This window comes from Aethalodelphis obliquidens, unplaced genomic scaffold, assembly GCF_003676395.1.
Source record: "Aethalodelphis obliquidens isolate GAN/ISIS:26980383/991018 unplaced genomic scaffold, ASM367639v1 scaffold24, whole genome shotgun sequence".
Lineage (NCBI taxonomy): Eukaryota > Metazoa > Chordata > Mammalia > Artiodactyla > Delphinidae > Aethalodelphis > Aethalodelphis obliquidens.
Window position 1 is genome coordinate 16,271,951 of NW_020837968.1, and position 19,920 is coordinate 16,291,870.

Here is a 19,920-nt window from a genome sequence, read left to right on the forward strand (position 1 = left end):
GCTGGTGGGCGGGTCAGAGAAGGAAGGGAAGAGGGAAACGAAAACAGGGTAAGTGAAATATAGATTGTGTTCCATGTTGATAAGTACTAAGGAGACAAAACAATGACGTAAGCTGTCGAGTGGTGGTGGTGGTGAACGAAGTCAGCTGGTTCTTTGAACGACTGGAGCCCCGGGAAGACCTCGAGCCAAAGACCTGAAGGAAGTGAGGGAACAAAGTCTAAGGGAAGACAGACTCATCCAGAGAACAGCCCGCACAAGGTCCCTGCAGGGCAGAGAGCCTGTGTGGTCAGGGAACGGCAGTAAGAGGGCCAGTGGCTGGAATGAGACGGGGGCAGCTCAGGGGGAAGGTATCAGTAGAACAAAATGGGGCCAGAAAAGTACTGGGGCCAGATCTACAACCTCGTAGGCCATTGTAAGGACTTTGGCTTTTACTCGGGGTGAGACGAGAACCCACTGGAGAGTTTTAAGTAGAGAAGTGACATGGTATGATTTAACATTTAACAACTCTTACTGCTTCTTGAGTGTAGATGGTAGGAAGCCAATTAGCAGACTGCTGCAATAATCCAGGTGACAGATGATGGCTTAGACCAGCGTGGTGGCAGTGGAATGGTGGTATTAAGACTCTGGCAATAACCCAGAGAACTTCCTGTTGGATTTAATGTGAGGTGTGATTAAAGGAGAAGAATCAAGAATGTCTCCAATGTTTTTGGCCTGAGGATCTGGAAGAATAGGGTTGCCATTTATTGAAATGGGAAGACTGCCAGAGGAGTAGATGTGAGTGTGTGAGTGGGAGCTGGGTGAGTGGGTGGGGTAGTTTCAGGAAGGAGAAGGGTGCACTGAAAGTATGAGCAAAAGGTTTAGACATGGATTAAGTTGTCTATTAGCTGTCCAAAAAGAGACGTCAAGAAGAGACTTCAAGTAGACGGTAGATCTGTGCATCTGAGATTCAGGGAGATAAAAATGTTGGCTATAAATATGTGTGTAGATAGTATTTAAAGCCATAGGGCTGGGAGTTCCCTGATGGCACAGTGGTTAAGAATCTGCCCGCCAATGAGGGGGACACGGGTTCGAGCCCTGTTCCAGGAAGATCCCACATGCTGCAGAGCAACTAAGCCCGTGCACCACAACTACTGAAGCCCGTGCACCACAACTACTGAAGCCCGTGCACCTAGAGCCCGTGCTCCACAAGAGAAGCCCCTGCTCGCCACAACTAGAGAAAGCCTGCACGCAGCAACAAAGACCCAATGCAGCCAAAAATAAATAAATAACTTTATTAAAAAAAAAAAAAGCCATAGGGCCAAATGAGGAGTAGGTGAGTCTAAGAGCTGAGCCCTGGTGTACTCCAATATTGAAAGGTCAGGGAGATTATACGGTATGTTAATTACATTATATACTTGGGAACAATCCTTGATAAACTAGATTTGGGTTTTTAAAGAAAAAACTAGAGGTTCTTCTACGAATTAAACTGAGGTACAAAGCATGTTGTGGGGAATACTTGACCCTCTGAAATATCACTTCCAAAACATCCCAGTCTAGGTACTTGGTGTGAAGTTGGCAACGCTCCCAAGATTTTGGTAAATAAAAAATAAGTAGATTCCACGCAGTTCAGTATTGAGCCCCCTCTATATTGACACACACTGTGATTACAAAGATGAATTTTGCATAGCATATCCTGAAATGTCCATTAGGTGGCAGAAAAGCATTCACTAAATCGACTGTAAGCCAGGTAGGTCTCTCTCTCTCTCTCTCTCTCTCTCTCTCTCTCTCCTCTCTCTCCTCTCTCTCCTCTCTCTCCTCTCTCTCCTCTCTCTCCTCTCTCTCCTCTCTCTCCCTCTCTCTCTCTCTCTCTCCCCTCCTTTCTCCTCCCCCATCTCTCTTGCCCACTCTGCTCCTTTAGCACTCTCTTTTAAAGACGAATATGTCAATTTAATGCACAACACTATTTTGCAAAACAAACCACTGTTTTCTTCAGAAAGCCAACAGATATCACTAGTCTGTAATATAACAGGGGTGAGCCAGGTGAATGGGGGCTTGGGGTACTTCATTTGGTTCAGAAATGTATGACTTGGGAGATGGTCTGGAAAGGAGTAAATTGACTATAATGAGACTGTTAGGCCTTATTCTTAAACTTTTGATGTGTAAGCTTTTTAGCTGGGGGCAAAGCAGGGAGGCCTCAGAAAGCAGAAAGCAAAAAAAAATCCTCCTGTAAGAAAATAAGCAAGACTTCTTAGCCCAAGCTTGGCTATTGGAGCTTTCTGCAGTACACCACATGACTAAATCACAAGTCTGTTCAATTCAAATTTATTTACTTTTGGCTGTGTTGGGTCTTCATTGCTGCGCGCGGGCTTTCCTAGTTGTGGCGAGCGGGGGCTACTCTTCGCTGCAGTGTGCTAGCTTCTCATTGTGGTGGCTTCTCTTGTTGCAGAGCACGGGCTCCAGGCACGCGGGCTCAGTAGTTGTGGCTCGGGGGCTCTAGAGCGCAGGCTCAGTAGTTGTGGCGCACGGGCTTAGTTGCTCCAGGGTATGTGGGATCTTCCCAGACCAGGGCTCGAACCCATGTCCCCTACATTGGCAGGAGGATTCTTAACCACTGCGCCACCAGAGAAATCCCACAAGTCTGTTCAATTTAAAAGTCACATTTCGTCCTGCTCTCCTTCAGGCACTGGTCCCCAAACTGGCCTGCCCATTGCAATCACCAGGGAAGCCTCAAAAATAATTGAGGCCCATGTCCCACCCCAATAGACTGTGGGTCTCGGGTGTGTCCTGGCCTTGGAATTTTAAAAAAGGACTCCCAGGTAATCCTAACATGAAGACAAGTTTGAGGGCCACTGGGTTTATTTAATGCTGCACGTGTAAACATAACTCACCTTCCCACAACTCAAATTCGTTCCGCCCTGTAAGACACATGCAAGAGAACCTTTCCACGTCAGCACAAAGGCTAGTTGTATTAATTTGTCATCTACCGAACCAATTCTAACACCAAATTTTGCACTACTTTCAAAACCAAAGCCAATTAAAGCAATGAAAGAAAAAGCAGAGGAATAATGGTGAGTTGTTTTTTGAAAATGTTTTTATTTTCTTCTGATTGTTATAGAGCATATTTTATTTCTCATGGCATTGAAAATATTTACTTTTGCAATACTGTTATACTCGGCATATTTTAAACACCAAGTTAAGATCTTTTTTTTTTTCTGCAATACTGTTTATACTCGGCATATTTTAAACAATACTCTTATATTCGGCATATTTTAAACACCAAGTTAAGATCTTTTTTTTTTTTTTTCTGCTCTTTGGCATCAGAAACTAAGTAGTTCTAGTTTACTTCTCACCAAATAGTTTTAGTTTACTTCTCACCAAGGTTCTTTTGTGATACACTGCCACTAAGTCGGTCAGGGAAAACCATGAATATATCCTTTAAGACTCCTCAGAGGACCCTGGGCTGAGAAGGTCTCACATCACCTTGCTTTGGATAACAAATTTAACCCTTGACAGGCTTTTTGTAACTCTGACCTTTAACAATGGCATTGTACAAATAAGATTTGGTGACTGATTCATGCATACATAAACATATGTATGTATGAATATATATTTATATGTATATTCAATCCTGTGTTTATTGCCCATAAAACTTTTAAAAAGTCAATCTGCTGGTCTTCATTTTGCTAGATGGCTGATAATTGATTCACTCATATATATTATGATTACTGACTTATTTGGAATTATTTCTAATATTTTATTGGTGTTTTCATTAATCATGCTTTTCCTTTGCTCTCTTTATCCCCTTTTTCCTGCCTTCTGTTGGAGTGTTTATTTCCTTTTTTATTATTCTTCTACTGGCTTTGAAGCCATACATTCTAATTCCATTATTTTGCTAGTCACCTTTAAACTGTCAGCATGCATACTTATCCTCTCCAAAGTATTCCAAAACAATACTTAAAGAGGTCAACCCCTCATATTTTTGTTATTGTTAGCTAATACTTAATACTTCTTTGTTTTTATACTGTGCCCTACCAAAGTAGTGTTTTTAAGAGTCACTATTAAGAGTTTCACTTTGTTTACCTGTTCATTTACATTTGTTTCTTGCATCTCACTCTTACTTCTGCGTTCACTTTCCTTCTATTTGACACAGAATCTTATATTATTCATTGTTCAGTGAAGATGCAGGAATGCTTAACTCAGTTTCTATAGGTCGTAAAATGTCATTGTTTTACTCTCAAAAATTGTTCAGCTGGATATTGAATTCTTTATGACAATAATCAACTGTCTTCTGGGCTCAGTTGTTGCTGATTTGAAGTTAGCCTTTAGCCTAATCTGCCTTATCTATTATAAATTTTAAGATTTTCTATAATTTCTATGATCTAGGTTTGATTTTATTTTTTTATCCCTCTAGTATTCTTCATGTTTCTCATATTTGAAGATTTGTGTCTTTCTTCAAATATGGAAAATCCATAGCCATTACCTCTTCAAACATCACCTCCCCCATTATTTCTGTTCACATCTTCTGGAACTCCCATTAAAAGTATATTGAACTTTCTCATCTATTCTTAGCTCATAACTTTTCTTTCATGTTAACAGAATATATATATATGTGTATATATATATATATATATATATATATATATATATATATATATATATCTTTATGCTGTTTATGAGAGATTTCCTCAGATTTCTTCACTATGTTTAATCTACATCCAATCTATCCTATGTTCCCATATATTTCATTTCTGGAATTTCTGTTTGGTTCCTTTTCAAATCAACCTGTTCCTTTTGGATACTATAATGTTTTGCTTCCTTTATCTCTTTGAATATATTAACCATGTTAATTTTATTTTTAATTTTATTTATTTATTTATGGCTATGTTGGGTCTTCGTTTCTGTGCGAGGGCTTTCTCTAGTTGTGGCAAGTGGGGGCCACTCTTCATCGCGGTGCGCGGGCCTCTCACTATCGCGGCCTCTCTTGTTGCGGAGCACAGGCTCCAGACGTGCAGGCTCAGTAATTGTGGCTCACGGGCCTAGTTGCTCCGCACCATGTGGGATCTTCCCAGACCAGAGCTCGAACCTGTGTCCCCTGCATTAGCAGGCAGATTCTCAACCACTGCGCCAGCAGGGAAGCCCAACCATGTTCATTTGTAAAGTTTCATGTTGTTCTATTATTCCTAATTCTTGGATGGGGACTCTCCCATTTTTTTCATTTCATTTGCTGAACCCTCGTCATGATGGTTGGTTTCCTCATGTGATTTGTAAGTTTTTGCAATGAGCGCATCCTTGGCCAGGGTTATTTGTAGTGGAGGTCCAGTGTTCCCTGTCCTGTTGAAGCCTCCCTCCAGGGTGACTTTGCGTTTGCATCTGAGAGTTCTGTGGGCTGCACTGCCTCCAGGTTACTCAGCTTCGCTTCAGGTCCTTATAGGTCCTTATACCGTATGAGGGCTGTGAATTTGGGCCACGTACCAGTATGGGGTCCTGGCCTCGGGCTCCAATTTTTTTTCAGGTGACTATTTCTACCCAAGTTGCCAGGAGATGACAAATTATTTTGCCACTTTTGCAGGCCAACAGGTAGTTTTACTCGTCCATATTTTGTAGCTAAGATAGTACTTGATTATCTTAGTGTTATGCAGGTAGCTTTACTTCAGCTCCCCACACTCATGGGATTTGTGATTTAGGCTCTCTCCTCTCTGCGCCAGTATTAAAACTCTAGCCCCAAGGCCTATACCTGGTTCTGAAACCCCAGGAACTACCTCCGCTTCAGCTCACCCGTATGATTTTGAGTTTCCTCTCTTTTTCTGGCACCTGGGTTAGCTTTCTTCCTTTCTTCCTTTCCTTCTCTTTTTCCCCTCCTTCTTCCCTCCCTCACTCCCTTCCTTCCCCTTCCTCTCTCTGACTCTCTTTCTTACTTCCTTAGTGCAGCCTGATTGAATGTTTTGTTTGTTTCATTTTATCCCGCATTTCTGTGTGTTTGGAACAGGAAGAAAAATTCTTCCACATCAGCTCGGCCTGTCATGTTTGCTGATATAATCTTAAAATATATTAAGACAAGAGTGTACTTACTACATTAGAACAGTGCCTGATATATATACATCATTAAGTAAGTGATAAGTACTTGACAATAGCTAGCTTTTATTAAATACTTACTGTTTTCTAAGAATTGTTCTGAGTCCTGTATGTGTCTTTACTCATTTACTCCTTAATTTTACAAGGTTGGTATATATTCACACACATTTTCAAATTATATTATTCTTATTTTATAGATGAAGAAACCAAGACACTGGAATATTAAGCAACAGGATTTTGAACCTAGACAGTCTGGCTCCAAGCTCGTCAGCTTTATTAAGATTTAACTTAAATAAAATTAAGTCTAGATTTTGATTCGCTTTGACAAATGTATATACACAGTCGAGTAACCACTACTACAATCATACTATCTCTTAGAACAATTCCATCACCCCAAAAAGTTCCCTTTGCCCGTTTGTAGTTAATCTCCTCCCACAGCCTGTCACCCCTAGCAAACACCGATCTGTTTTCTACCACTGTAATTTTGCCTTTTCTAAAATGTCACATAAGTAGAATCATACAGTGTCTGGCTTCTGTTACTTAGCATAATGCTTCTGAGGTTCCTTCAGGGTATTGCAAACATTAGTTGTCCATTACTTTTAATTGCTGAGCAGTATTCCGCTGAATAGATATACCACATTTTGTTTATCTTTTACCAGTTAATGGATATTTGGATTGTTTTCAGTTTGGAGCTCTTACAAATACAGCTACTATGAATGTTCACATACAAATCTTTAGATGGATATATATCTTCATTTCTCTTGGGAAAATATCTAGACATGGAATTACAAGATTACATGGTAAGTATATGTTTGACTTCTAAGAAACTGTCCAACTGTTTTCCAAAGTGGCCATACTAGTTGCAGTCCCACTGGCAAGCAATTTATGAGAGTTCTAGTTGCTTCACTTACCCCTCAACATTTAGTATTGTTAGTCTTTTTAATTTTCTCCTTCTAGTGACTATGTTGTGATATCGCATATGGTTTCTATTTGCATTTGTCTAATGACTATGACATTGAGCACTTCTCCTAAGTTTATTTGGCATCTGTAAATTTTTGGGAAAGTGTCTATTCAAATTCTTTGCCCTTATTTTAATTGAGTTGTTTATATTTTATAAATTACAGTTATTTTTTATATATTCTGAAAATAAGTCCCTTATCAGACATATACTTGGCAAATATTTTCACCTGTCTGTGCAAAGCCTGTACTCTTTACCACTACTTATATTGCTCCTCAGTATTTATCGAAATGATTGAGGAATTTCCATAGGGCGATGGCCCCTTCCTACCCCTACCAGCAACTGCAGCTTTTGCAATTAATAAGGAATCCTGTTGACATTTTTGTTTGAAGACCCAAAGTTCACATTTTCACTACTAATTGAATCTTTTCTGTTTTGGTACAGAACTAAACTGTCTTCTCTTGGATTTGAAGAACTGATGAGATCGTAACTGTGATTACCTCTGAACTCTCTGTCTTTACAATCCATTGAAAATGATTAGACACGTCTCTGCTATATAAACACAGTCCTGGGCAGATTGTCTTAAAGCGTCCTGTTTTTCATTTACCAGTTTTTTCCTTATGGAAAAAGACAGTTTCCAGCAGTTAGAACTAGAAAAGCATAGACCTTCCAAAAGGAGGACTCCCAAAAGAGTTATCCATTTTGTTGATGGTGACATCATGGAAGAATATAGCACAGAGGAAGAGGAAGAAAAAGAGGAACAGAGAACAAATTCAACACTTGATCCTGTAAGCTTAGAATATCATTATTAGCGAACATGGGGGCTGAGTGAATGCGAAATTAAGGCAGATGAGGTTTGTGGAAAACACAGTTTTAAGCTAATTCCTTGCTCTCCTTGGTTTGCTTTCTACAGCCAAGTACAATCAACTTATAATTTTGATAATCTTAGGTTTCTCATCTATGAGAGAAAATGGAACCTATTACAAAGTATTTTGAAACTTCTACACTGCAGACTCTGCAGTCACCACTCCTGTTATTAATTTATGCTGATTTGGTTTCTCTTTTTTTTCAGTCTAAACTTTCATGGGGGTCCTACCTATGGTTTTGGGCAGGGCGAATAGCAAGGACCTCATTTTCTAGTAAGTACTGCTAAGGTTATTTTTTTCTGTCCTAAATATAGACTTACAGACCCTCAGAGTTAGATGGGACTTCCAGTGGTTTAATCCACTCCGTGGCATTCTGAAGAACTGGTCGCTTCCATATCTACGCTTGAACATTCCCGAAGGCATAGAACCTCACATCTTCAGGCAGACCCTGCCATCTTTTCTCAACTCTTTTTAGTAAATTCTATCTTCTATTCTATCTTCTTTTAAAGTTCTTCCCATTGATCCTAGTTGTCTTTTTAAAAGCCAGACAACACCAGTCCAGATTCCTCTTTCATAGAATTTCAAATATTTGAAGACAATAGTCAGTCCTCCCTGAGGTGACTCTTCACCTGAATAAACTTCCAAGTTTTTTCTTTTTTCAACTGTTACCTGACACAGTTCCAAGTTCCCTTTTCATAATCACTCTATTATAACAATTTTAGTGATCCCTCCCAAGGACATAATGAATAGCCTAAGTGGCTACTTACAAGAGACAAAATACTAAATCTTATTTTGTTTGACTTTCATCAATTTTTTAAAAATCACAATTGGCAACATGTAATTACTCATTTCCTTCTAACTTGCATATGCTTGTGTATGTGATGGGGGGAAACAACTTTAAGAATCTGAGAAAATATAAAATATAGCTCTTAGGAATTGATCTTCATTCATTCATTCAGTAAACATTTATTGAGTCCTCATGTACGCTCAGCACTGTGCAGGACCCTGGGACACAAAGACAAATGACAGTCTTTGCTTTCAAGGGCCTTAATAGTCAATGGGTAATATAGGCCGGTAAACATGCCCATGATGATAATTTGTCGTTACAACCTCCATGGCAGGAGGAGTGTAGGGACTATAGACTGGGATACTCAGGAATGTTGATGTACAGAGGAGACATCTTAAGGATGCTATGAAAGTATGTCTGGCCAAGGCCAGCTTGGGGACCATGAAAGTGACCAGGGGGTCTTTAAATCACATTAAAAGTAATGATAAGGGAGATTTAGTCAGATGGTATGAGCCCTAAGTGCTTTTTGATCAAGGTGGAAGGTTTGTAATTTGGAAGTTACTTTAGAGACCCAGGTGAATACTGACCTTACCTCAACCAAAATATGTTGGCAGAAGAAATGCTGCCTTCCAGAGACTTCTATGCTTTAGTTAGGGCAAGACTGTTTGAAGAGGTGAAATATTTTGGAGGGAGGGAGCCTTAGAGATTAGATCAGGTAAAAGAAGCAAAACTCAGTACAGCAATATGAGCGTGTGAAGGAGAACAGGGACTACAGTGATTTCTATGTTGGGCTTTGACTTCAGATGACAGGGGCAGGACACACAGGGAATCAGTCTGCCTTCAGGGTTCCAAATGGAACTGTAGCCTGAAAGGGCTTCTGCCGGGGGCTTCCAGATTTTAGTGAAGGCATAAATACGCTAACAGTCTGATCTTTACACAGAGACTTTGGTTAGAGCTGGAACCCAGACGACACTGGTAATTAATTTTTTCCATGTAAGATTCTAGTAGGTCATAAACAGGAAAACTTCCTGAGACTTATTCTAATGTTTTAGAAACTTCTCTTATGCACATGTACTAGGCACTGTGGCAAACAAACAGATTACAGAGCTAGAGTATTTTTGAAAGGATAAAGCACGTTAAAAAAGAATAGACGGCATCATTTTGATGCACTGTATGAGCAATTTCTTCAGAAGTGGAATGAATCATGGGAATCAGAAAGTCCTATAACGGGGTGAGGCACATCAGAAGTCCTATACTTTTACAGGAGAACATCTCTAGGAGAGACCTTTTTGGAAACCCCTCATTATTCATGCTAAACCTTTATCCCTAACTCTTAACAATCCCTGAGGCTGCAGGCCACCTTGATATTGTAACTGAAGGCAGACAAGGAAGGTCTTAAATTGCTGCTAGGAAGGAGTTTGTTTTGATGCATGGAAAAATTTCTGACATGGGTCTCAGTAACATTGGATTTAATTTGGGGTATACTTTGCAACATACTCACAGCTGATGATCAGATGATACACATGGGGATAGGCAACATCTGTTCTGATTGCTCAGGACCTGTACCTGTTATTAAGTATTTTGAAAATCTCCCCTGATATATTCATCTGGAAAGGATAGTTTACATGTAATCCTATGTGAAGACAGAAGATTTAACAAATTCCCTTTGAGTCCTAGGACTTTTTGAGGGTCTGGAGCAATTGAAATCTTTTGTCAGCCTTGAAGTTAAGTATAGTAATAGACCATTTGAGGGCAAGTTGAAACTTGAGTTTAAGCTTTAATTATTATTATTATTTTTTTTGCGGTACGCGGGCCTCTCACCGTTGTGGCCTCTCCCGTTGCGGAGCACAGGCTCCGGATGCGCAGGCTCAGCGGCCACGGCTCACGGGCCCAGCCGCTCCGCGGCATGTGGGATCCTCCCGGACCGGGGCACGAACCCGCGTCCCCTGCATCGGCAGGCGGACTCTCAACCACTGCGCCACCAGGGAAGCCCTAAGCTTTAATTATTAATTCAGTTTACCAAAGCGTTTTTCTTTCTTCTAGCATGTGAATTCCTTGGTGGAAGATTTGCTCTCTTCTTTGGTCTTAATCAACCCAAATACCAGTATGTGTTAAATGAGTACTATAGAACACAAAATAAGGTATGTGACATCCCGCTGGGGACACCAAGAGCCCTGAGATGGGAATGTTGGTTGTTCCTGATTTGGGCTCTTACAGAGGAGTATTTTCCCACCTGGTAATTCATGTAACTGCAGTTTCACTGAGCTCCCATGGTCAGACTTTCTTTTTCCAATGCCCCTCACCCCATGATGCTTATTCGTATTTGCCTCTCTTGTGTGAAGTTAGAAGGTCCTGAGATAGTTCGTAGATGGTAGTCGAGTGTGAAGCCTGAGATCGCATAAAGGGGAGGCTTCTTATAAGGCTGTCTCTATAAGAGGGGGAGATCAGAGGTATTGGGTTTACTGTTAAACATTTCCTTATTTCTCTCTGTATCAGGAAAGTGAAGGGAATGGATCAAAGGCCCAACCAGCCAATGTTCCCAATGAAAAGTGTCACCTGGAGGCTGGGGCCCGAGAGTATGGAACGAGACAACAGGACATTGCCGAGGGCATTCCTCGGTGGAGTATCTCATCCAGCGAGGGCCTGATGGCAGATTCCAGCTCCTAATGGGCAGCGGGGCTATAGTTCCCCTGGATCTCTCATCCTCGGTCATTGATTACCAAGGCAACAGCAACACAGGTAGCACTTCTGAGCCAGATCTGATCTCAATCTCTTTGTGATTTATTCTCCAGCAGCCAGGAATTGTAAACAATCATAAGAACAATTGTGGATTCTTTCTCAATGTAAATTTTTATTTATAAGCCCAGCAACCCAACTCCACCCCAGTGATATAAGTCCTGTCCGTCAGTTGTGGGCTACTAGTATTGACATTTGCACAGTAGTATAAATGCCTTAAGGAACTTGGGCACAGGAGTTTTAGGCTGAAAACTCTTTGTCACGTGGTGAGGGTACAGAAAAGGACCCTCTGTTCCTCAAAAGAAACTTTGGGCATTATGAAGTCTAAATCCTTTCAGGGTGTCCTTTGCAATAGCTATGTTGGCTTACTTGGGGCTTGCTTTGCAATAAGCAAACATTGCTAATAACTCTGTTTCAACATAGCAGTCTTTGAGAGTTGGGTGCATTTCTCCCCAGACACGTCAAAAATAAATAAATAAACAATCTAAGCTCTAGAAAAAGTATTTGGAAAAAGTGAATGATTCTCTCGTTTACTGGTCAACAAATTTTCAAAAACTCTAAAGATCAGACATGGAAATCATAGCTGGATAACACAGGTTGCGCTGGCCAAAGGTAGCTATGATATAGAAAAACACAGGTTTTGCAGTAAAAAGACCTGAGTTCAAGTCTCAGTTCTGCTTTTTACTAGTCGTGTGATTTTAGGTGTCTAAATTTCTGAGCCCCAGTCTCTTTCTTTGTAAAATAGGGGTGGCATTTATTTGTTTCTCAAGGGTTACTGTTAAACGAAATGAACTAATAAATGTGAAAATTCTTTTAAAACTGCGAATATTAGTTGTTAATGCTTAATTAGTGGCTGTCATAGACTGTTCTATTGAAGGTCCCCAAAGAACCATACCTTCTGGAATTCATGTCCTCACATAGCCCCACCTACATTGACTCTGGCCTTGGCTATGTTACTTGCTTTGGCCAGTGAGATAGTAAGTAGCAAATGTGATGCAACTGGATGCCTGATAAACACTTGCACCGGGGACTTGTCCTCTTAGAAAGCTTCACGTTGTAAAGAAGTTTGCGTTAGCCTTCTGAATGATGTGAGGCCACGTGGAGAGAGGACCCCAAGGATGAAAGACCATCTTAGGCGTTCCAGCCCCAGCCATGCTCCCCAGCAAATGCAGCCACATAAGTGAACTTCTCCTGCCCTATGTGCAGCAGATAAACCATGCAGCTGAGACCAATCAGCCAACAGAGTCATAAGAAACAGTAAGTCATTTTAAGTTGTGGAGTGGTTTGCTATGCGGCCATATAAAGTGAAATAATAACTCTAAGAGGATGGGAAGTTGGAATTGATTTGATATGAAATCAAGGACAGAAGTAGGCCTAGAGAATAACGTGTGGTTAGTTGAATACATGAGGATAAAATAGGTTATCTGGCATAAACAGACAACTCCAAAATCTCAGTGGCTTAAAACAACAAAAGTTTCTTTCCTTCTCATGGGAGGTCCACCCTCAGTTCAGATGGCTTCCCACCGTGTTCTCCAGGTGCTGGCTCAGTAGCACATGCTCCTTTGATCCTACAGTTCCTCCAAACTGATGCTCTCAGGGCTGCAGAAGCAGAAGTGAAGTGGATAGTTAATCACTGTCTCCACTAAGAATGAATCATGTCACCTCTGCTTATGTTTCTTCCACCAAAGCAAGTCACATGACTGCAATTAACTTTTAGGGGTGTGGACCCCCTTAGACAGCTGAGAAAGGGAAACACTTTCTTCCAGTGGTATAAGGGATAAATTATAAGCTGAAAAGTCACTGCGATACTGGTTTGATCTCAGCTCGGCTGCCTCTTTCTAACCTGGTAGCTCAGGTTACTCAAATTCTCAGTGTTCCCATGTGTAAAACAGGTTTGATGCAGGAATCAGATCCATTTTTTTTTTTTTTTTTGCGGTATGCGGGCCTCTCACTGTTGTGGCCTCTCCCGTTGCGGAGCACAGGCTCTGGACGTGCAGGCTCAACGGCCATGGCTCACAGGCCCAGCCGCTCCGCGGCATGTGGGATCTTCCCGGACCAGGGCACGAACCCGTGTCCCCTGCATCGGCAGGCGGACTCTCAAACACTGCGCCACCAGGGAAGCCCCTGAGTAGCCCTTTTTGTTCAGGTGACCATCCCTCATCCAATCATTTGTGACCAGGAAGGTGGAGTCATGTGGTAGCAACATACTTATAGGACCTGTTTCTGGATGAGCGTGGTTCTCAGTAAAAGGGGATTAAAGTGAGTGAGGTAGACACAGCCCATGACTACTCTAAGAATAAGCGGTGAAAACTGAGGAAAAGCACATGGCTCTAATTAGGTACTCAAATCATTGTATCAATTATAATTAGTAATATTTATGAAAATCATGGCTTCAAGGAGTCTGAATGGTTTGTCTCCATTAAGGAGTCAGTCTTAGTTCTTCATCCAAAAGGCCCTGCTAGTGCAATTTCAACATGAGGTAAATCTGAGAGCTTTATGACATGTCAGAAGAAGTGGCCAAGTCTACCAGTGAAGCGTTGGTTACCTGCCTCTCAGGTGTCAGGCCATATACTAAAACTCTGTTGCTGGTTTATTTGCTATTTTGCTTCTGAATAGATCCTGTGATGAACTCTTTTTGACTTTTCTCAATTAAATGGTACCCTGGAAGATACCTTACTTATTGCTGATTCCAGAGAACTAGGCAAACCGAAGTGTGATATTCATAGGAGTACATTTTATCTAGTAAATGTTTTACTCTCAATCTAATTTTATTTTCCACTAAAAAAAGGGAGATCCCCTTGTCTTAAGGTCAGTTGCCGTATGCAATCAACTGAATCTCGAACTAAATATAATAAGGAAAACAAACGGAAACCAATTCCCAGATATTATCAGCCTGTGGCTGCAAGAGAAGTTCACATTTCCCTTAATATAAAAATTAATTCATTCCTTTAATATTAATTGGGCATCTAATATGTGCCAGTTATTGGATAAAAGAGATTTTTACATACTGAGGTATGGGGAAGTCATTCTGGTTTATACATGAGTTAACTTGAATTTTATGCTAACTACAAACAGCCTATTTGTGGCCTATCATACGTACATTGTACATCTGCTTTAATTATTAAAGAAAAGGGTGCACTGACCAGAAGTAAAGAATGTCCATGTTAAAAATAAAAATTAAATGTCTCTCCTCCTGGGATGCCAATACTGGTACTCCTTCATTGATAAGACTCCCTTCCCAGGTGCCAAGGCCATATTGACTCACCATGTACGTGCTGATCTGTTTTTTGAAACCTTGAAGGAATGTATCCCAGACTTGTTTAATGTTCTTTGTTCTGACAAGACATAAAACTGTGCTGAAAACCATGCTTCTCTGGAGCAGTTCCTCAGAATTATCTGAGAGGCTGTCTTCTGGCCTATAGTCCTTAATTTGGCTGAAATAAAACTCTTTTCTATTCCTATTATAGATTGTTTATTGATTATTTTCATGGACATACTGTTATCTATCAACCAAACAGACAAAAATCTCTGCACTCCTATTGGCCTTAAGTTCGAGATAGCTAAATTATAAGGACATCCAGTCTTTCCGTGGCCAGCCTCTCAAATGGTCCCCAATAATCTTTACCTCCTGGTATTCACACGCCATGTAGCCTCTCTCATACTGAACCAGGGTGGTCTATGTGAGCTCCAGAATATGTCAGAAGTGATGTATGACACTTCTCAGACTGTTATAAGAGACTCTATGGCTTCTGTTTTGGTCTCTCCCTTTTACTCTCTTGGCTCACTTGCTCTGGGGGGAGCCAGCTGCCACCTTGTGAGAATCTTGCAGCCTGTGGAGAGGTCCATTTGGTAAAGAACTAAGGTCTCCTGCGAACAGCCAGTGAGGAATGAAGGAATTTCGACAGGTCTATTTTCCCCCAAGAGCCAACCATGGTGCCCCTAATCCTCTGAACTGGGTCCTGGCCCAGTACTGGTCCCGGGGTGGGTCATATTCCGCCTTGCTCCAGAAAATGCGCAGGACCGGCAGGCATAGTATTAATACACACACATCCCTTCAGCCCTAACCACCTCTCTCCTGACGAGACCCCAGGCTTCTCCTGCAAAACCATAGCTCTCGTGTCTCTTATTAGAGGACACACCCCTCCCCCACCCGCCCCCCACCGCCGGCCTGCCCTTGGCCGTGCAGTCCAGTATCCTCCAGCTCTGCCTTCAAGGGGAATATGCGCATTTGTGTAGATTAAGCCTTGTCCCTGGACATTCTACTGTCGTAACCTGGCCTCTCCTAACCCTTGCTGTGTCCCAGATCCCTGGCCATCCCGAACTGCTCGGCACCCGCATGCGCAGTACGCATGCCGTCCGCAGACCTGGGACGGCGGGGGCGTCCAGGTCTGCGGAGGTCTGCACAGTCACCACAGCAACCCCTCACCCCCATCACTCTGAGTGGGCAGAAGCAAGTTGGCGACAGTCCACATTTGAGCTTGCTGCCTGATTGGCTCCGGGCTTCTCCTGCAACCAGGGCTCCAGGGTGACTCTTAACTGGAGGATTCCCTGGCCCGCCCGCCGGCCCCGCCCCTCCCCACCCCACAAGGCATTCGGGTAAGCTTGAGCTCTATTCCCCATTGGGGAGTAGGCGTACGACTTGTCCCCCAAGAGTCCCCTCCTGTGTCCCAGCCTCTCCAGACCCTTTTCCTGTTCCAGATCCCTGGCTACCCGGAACCACACAGCAGGTGCCTGGGCAGTACACACCTTTTCAGGAGGCCTTGGGAAGCTGGGGCCCTTCAGGCCTCTGATGGCATAGCCTGGCCTAACCACCCGGATATACACCTCTTTGGAGGCGGCCCACTTGAAATGCATTTGATACTGGGCTGCAAAGGTAGCAACAGTAATTCCCTAATTTGGTTTTGTGGCTGATGGGGCCCTGGGCCTCTCCAGGAACAAGGGCTCCCCCATTGCATGTCATTCCTGGAAGCTCTGCTCCCATCAATCAAGACTTGAGAGTTCCTGGGATGAATGGCTTCAGGTTAATGGAAGGCTTGTGCAGGAGCTGCACACTGACAGGGTGTTTTTAGATGATCTTCCTCCAGCCCCAGTATGACTGCAGCTTCAGCCAACGACAGCTGCCTGCAACCTCACCAGATATTCTGAGCCCGAATCTTGCAGCTAAGCCACTCCTGGGTTCCTGCCTCAGAGAAACTGTGACATAATAAATGTTTGTTTTTTTGAGCTGCTAATACTGGGGGAATTTTTTTACATAGCAATGAATAACTAATAGGTTTTTTATTCCTAAATATGCATAAGGACTCCAAAGTTACTCATCCAAGAATCACAGTGCTCCCAGAGGGCCAGAATTTGGCCTCACTCCTCAAGGCTAGGCTGATCTTGCTGAGCTGTATCAGTTATTCCTCCTGTCGTATTGTGTTGTGTTGGGGCTTATCCAGGCAACCAGCTCCTGCAAGTTTAGTCTGGCTGTTTCATTTGCCACCACTGTTCGTTCCTATATTTTCCACCTGGTTATTTACCCAGGTGGATCTTCAGTAGACCAGGAAAACACTTCTCTGATATATTAGTCATGAGCATCCCCACCACAAAAAAAAAAAAAAAAAAGGAGCCTCCTAGAAAGTACAACTCTTTAGTGATATTACAGACCCATAGCCATTTTCCCCAAAGCACAATCATAATGTCAAATTGAGTTAGTAGGAAGGGATTCTACCATTAGCCATACTCTATACCCAGAACACTCCCCGCCAACAATCTAGACAAAGATATAATGCTTGTCAGCAGTCCAGACCTCCCCCCCTTGTATAGCGGGTTTCCTCTTGGGCCTTTATTGTCCTTTCATGCCACCTAAGCTTGGTCAGTATCATCTCTGTTCATTCTACCCCATGTTTTTAACTTTGAACCTTGGAGAAGGAGTGCCAATCCTACTCCTTTTCCTCCCAGGAGGCATCTTTTCCTTTTGTAGATTTATGAATGCTAAACAGTATGTGGAGGAACAGTAGTGCCCAGTTCTATCTGGCAGCTTCCACGATCCAATGATACGTTGGGGAAGGGCTAACTAACTTCCCCTTCCGATGATATTTAAACCCTAAATTCTTGCCAGCCAAAAATATCCTCAATTAACAAATTATGTAGCAAAAGCCTGTTGATTTAATCAATAAACTAAATTTAAATGATTCTCCTGATTCTTGATGTTTTAGGTTATTACCACCACACTTCCTTGTGCGTAATGTAGGCAAATTAAAGTTAATTTTATTATTTTTCTTTTCTAATGATGGAGTCACCCTAAACCTTAACCTTTAGTGTGGAAATTCAAGAAGTCTGAAGTGATCAGGGAAGCTCTCTGGCAAATGCACACAGGCATTTATCTCCATATCTCCAAACATCATTTGAGCATCTTCCCGTGGATGAACAGCCTGCCAAGAATTGTTTGGGTCTTTTTCATCTTTGCAGGCTTGTTGGTGATGATACCTTTCAGTTATTCCTGTAAAAGTTTCTGCCCTCTGCCAAATTGGACCATCTCCAACCACAAGATATAATTATTTCTTATACCTACAGCAAAATGAAATCAATCACACCTTTAACCATTTTGATTCTCAGGCAACTTATGCAGGCTTGCCAAGAGCTAGCAAACACGATAGTCAGCTTTTCAGGCAAAAGACGGGAAAAAAATGCTGAAATCTCTTTAGGGAAAATCTTCTGCGTACGATTTCATTTATGTTGGGGACAAAGTGGGAGTGACATCAGTCTGAATTTAATTTGGGTGGACAGTATTTACACTGAGAAAAAGAAGATTAAGGTCCCCCAACAAATCATTTGAAAGGAAATGGATACAATTTACCTGACACATTTAGTTTGTCATCTTCAAGGCTGCCTCCGGCTGACCAGCTGTATAAATCAGGGCAAAGTGGTAGAAACGACATTCTATCCAGAATTGAGTGAATTTCTGTATAAGTGACAGAGCAAGATGACCCCAAGAACAAGATGGCTCCCAAGAATGTGTTGATGGTGGGATTCAAATTCTAAGAAAGGTAGCTCTTGAAACTTTATATACGAACTTTATTAATGTTAATTTTAGGCAATTGATTGAAATGTCAGTCTTCCTCATTGGCTCATGTGATGGTTAGTTTTATGTGTCAACTTAGCCAGGCTCTAATGCCCAGTTATTTAATCAAGCATTAATCCAGGTGTTTCTACGAAGGTATCCTGCAGATGTGGTTAACATCTAAAAATCAGTTGACTTTACGTAAAGGAAATTACTCTCAATAATGTGGATGTGCCTCATCCAGTTGGTTGAAAGGCCAGAAGAGAACAAACTGGGGTTCCTCAAAGAGGAAGGAATTCTGCCTCACGACTGCAGCATCAAATGCAACCTGAGTTTCCAGCCTGCCGGCCTGCCCTACGGACTGTGGACCTGCCAGCTTCCACCATTGCGTAAGACAATCCTTTGAAAAAAAATCCCTTCCATCCTCTTTCGCTGGAGAACCTTGACTGATACATCTAGTATCCAACATACATTTAGGAAGTTACTGCTACCGTATTTAGCTAACTATAACACCGCCAGTTGGTCGGTGTTTCCATTATGCAATGTGCAGGAACGGCTCTCTTCTCTGCTTCATGTTGTTTCATGCAGTCCCGATTTAAACACACTTAAACGTTTACATTTTTATGCAGAAAACTGTCATCTTGGCTCCCCGTTGCTTCCAAATGAAGTTCAGCATCCTAATATTTATGAAGAAGTACCTGGGCTGGAGTTCACTCCGCTCACAGATTCACTGTGATCACGTAGAACTGCATAACTGAGAACCAAAAGTCCTCCATTCCGTTGACTGGGGCACAATGCGTGGATGAAATACCCAGCGGATCCCAACAGAGGCTTAAAGCGAATGGGAAGGGAGCATATCTTGGTGTTTAAAAGGAAAGCTTAGTGAGTATTCAAGAGCCAGGAACCCTAGATTTCAATTCCGGTTTCTCCAGTCATTAGCTGTAGCCATAGACAGGCCAAGCATCAGGCTTGTCCTCAAAATGAGGATAATAAAAAACCACCCACCCCCAAGAATGGTGAGAATCAATTGATATCCGAACTTGAGCTGCAAAAGTGTTCCAGGAAGGGGGACCCGTGCCAGGGCCCAAGAGTGGGCTCTTGTCTAACACTCAGAAATGAATTGTCTGAGAGACACACGTACTGACAAAGCAAAAGACATTATTGGAAAGGGGCGCCTGGGTGGAGAGCAGCAGGGTAAGGGACCCCAGGAGAACTGCTCTGCCACGTGGCTCACAGTCTCAGGTTTTATGGTAATGGGGTTAGTTTCTGGGTTGTCTCTGGCCAATCATCTTGCTTGGCCCATATTCAGTCTGACTCAGGGTCCTTCCTGGTGGTGCTCGCATCTCTCAGCCAAGATGGATTCCAGTGAAAAGGATTCTGGGAGGTTGGTAGGACATATTATAGACTGGCATCTCCTCCCTCCTTTCGGCCCCTCCCAAATTCTCCTGATTAGTTTTCGGTGGCAGCACCGTGTTCCTTA

At 42.3% G+C, this 19,920-nt stretch overlaps 1 protein-coding gene across 1 annotated transcript; it reads left to right on the forward strand.

Annotated features, from left to right (window-relative positions):
• The first annotated feature begins 6,710 nt into the window (after positions 1-6,710).
• FAM177B (family with sequence similarity 177 member B) lies at positions 6,711-12,232 on the forward strand. Its single transcript, XM_027122472.1, has 4 exons — positions 6,711-7,797; positions 8,082-8,148; positions 10,706-10,899; positions 11,141-12,232. Exons 1-4 carry the CDS (start codon positions 7,630-7,632, stop codon positions 11,327-11,329), a joined length of 618 nt encoding a protein of 205 aa, XP_026978273.1. The 5' UTR covers positions 6,711-7,629; the 3' UTR covers positions 11,330-12,232.
• Positions 12,233-19,920: the final 7,688 nt, after the last annotated feature.

Excerpts from the sequence above, each read along its gene's own strand:
- FAM177B (XM_027122472.1), top strand. The coding sequence starts at position 7,630 with ATGGAAAAAGACAGTTTCCAGCAGTTAGAACTAGAAAAGCATAGACCT. Across the intron at positions 7,798-8,081 it reads CAAATTCAACACTTGATCCT|TCTAAACTTTCATGGGGGTC; the intron begins GTAAGCTTAGAA and ends CTTTTTTTTCAG. Across the intron at positions 8,149-10,705 it reads AGCAAGGACCTCATTTTCTA|CATGTGAATTCCTTGGTGGA; the intron begins GTAAGTACTGCT and ends TCTTTCTTCTAG.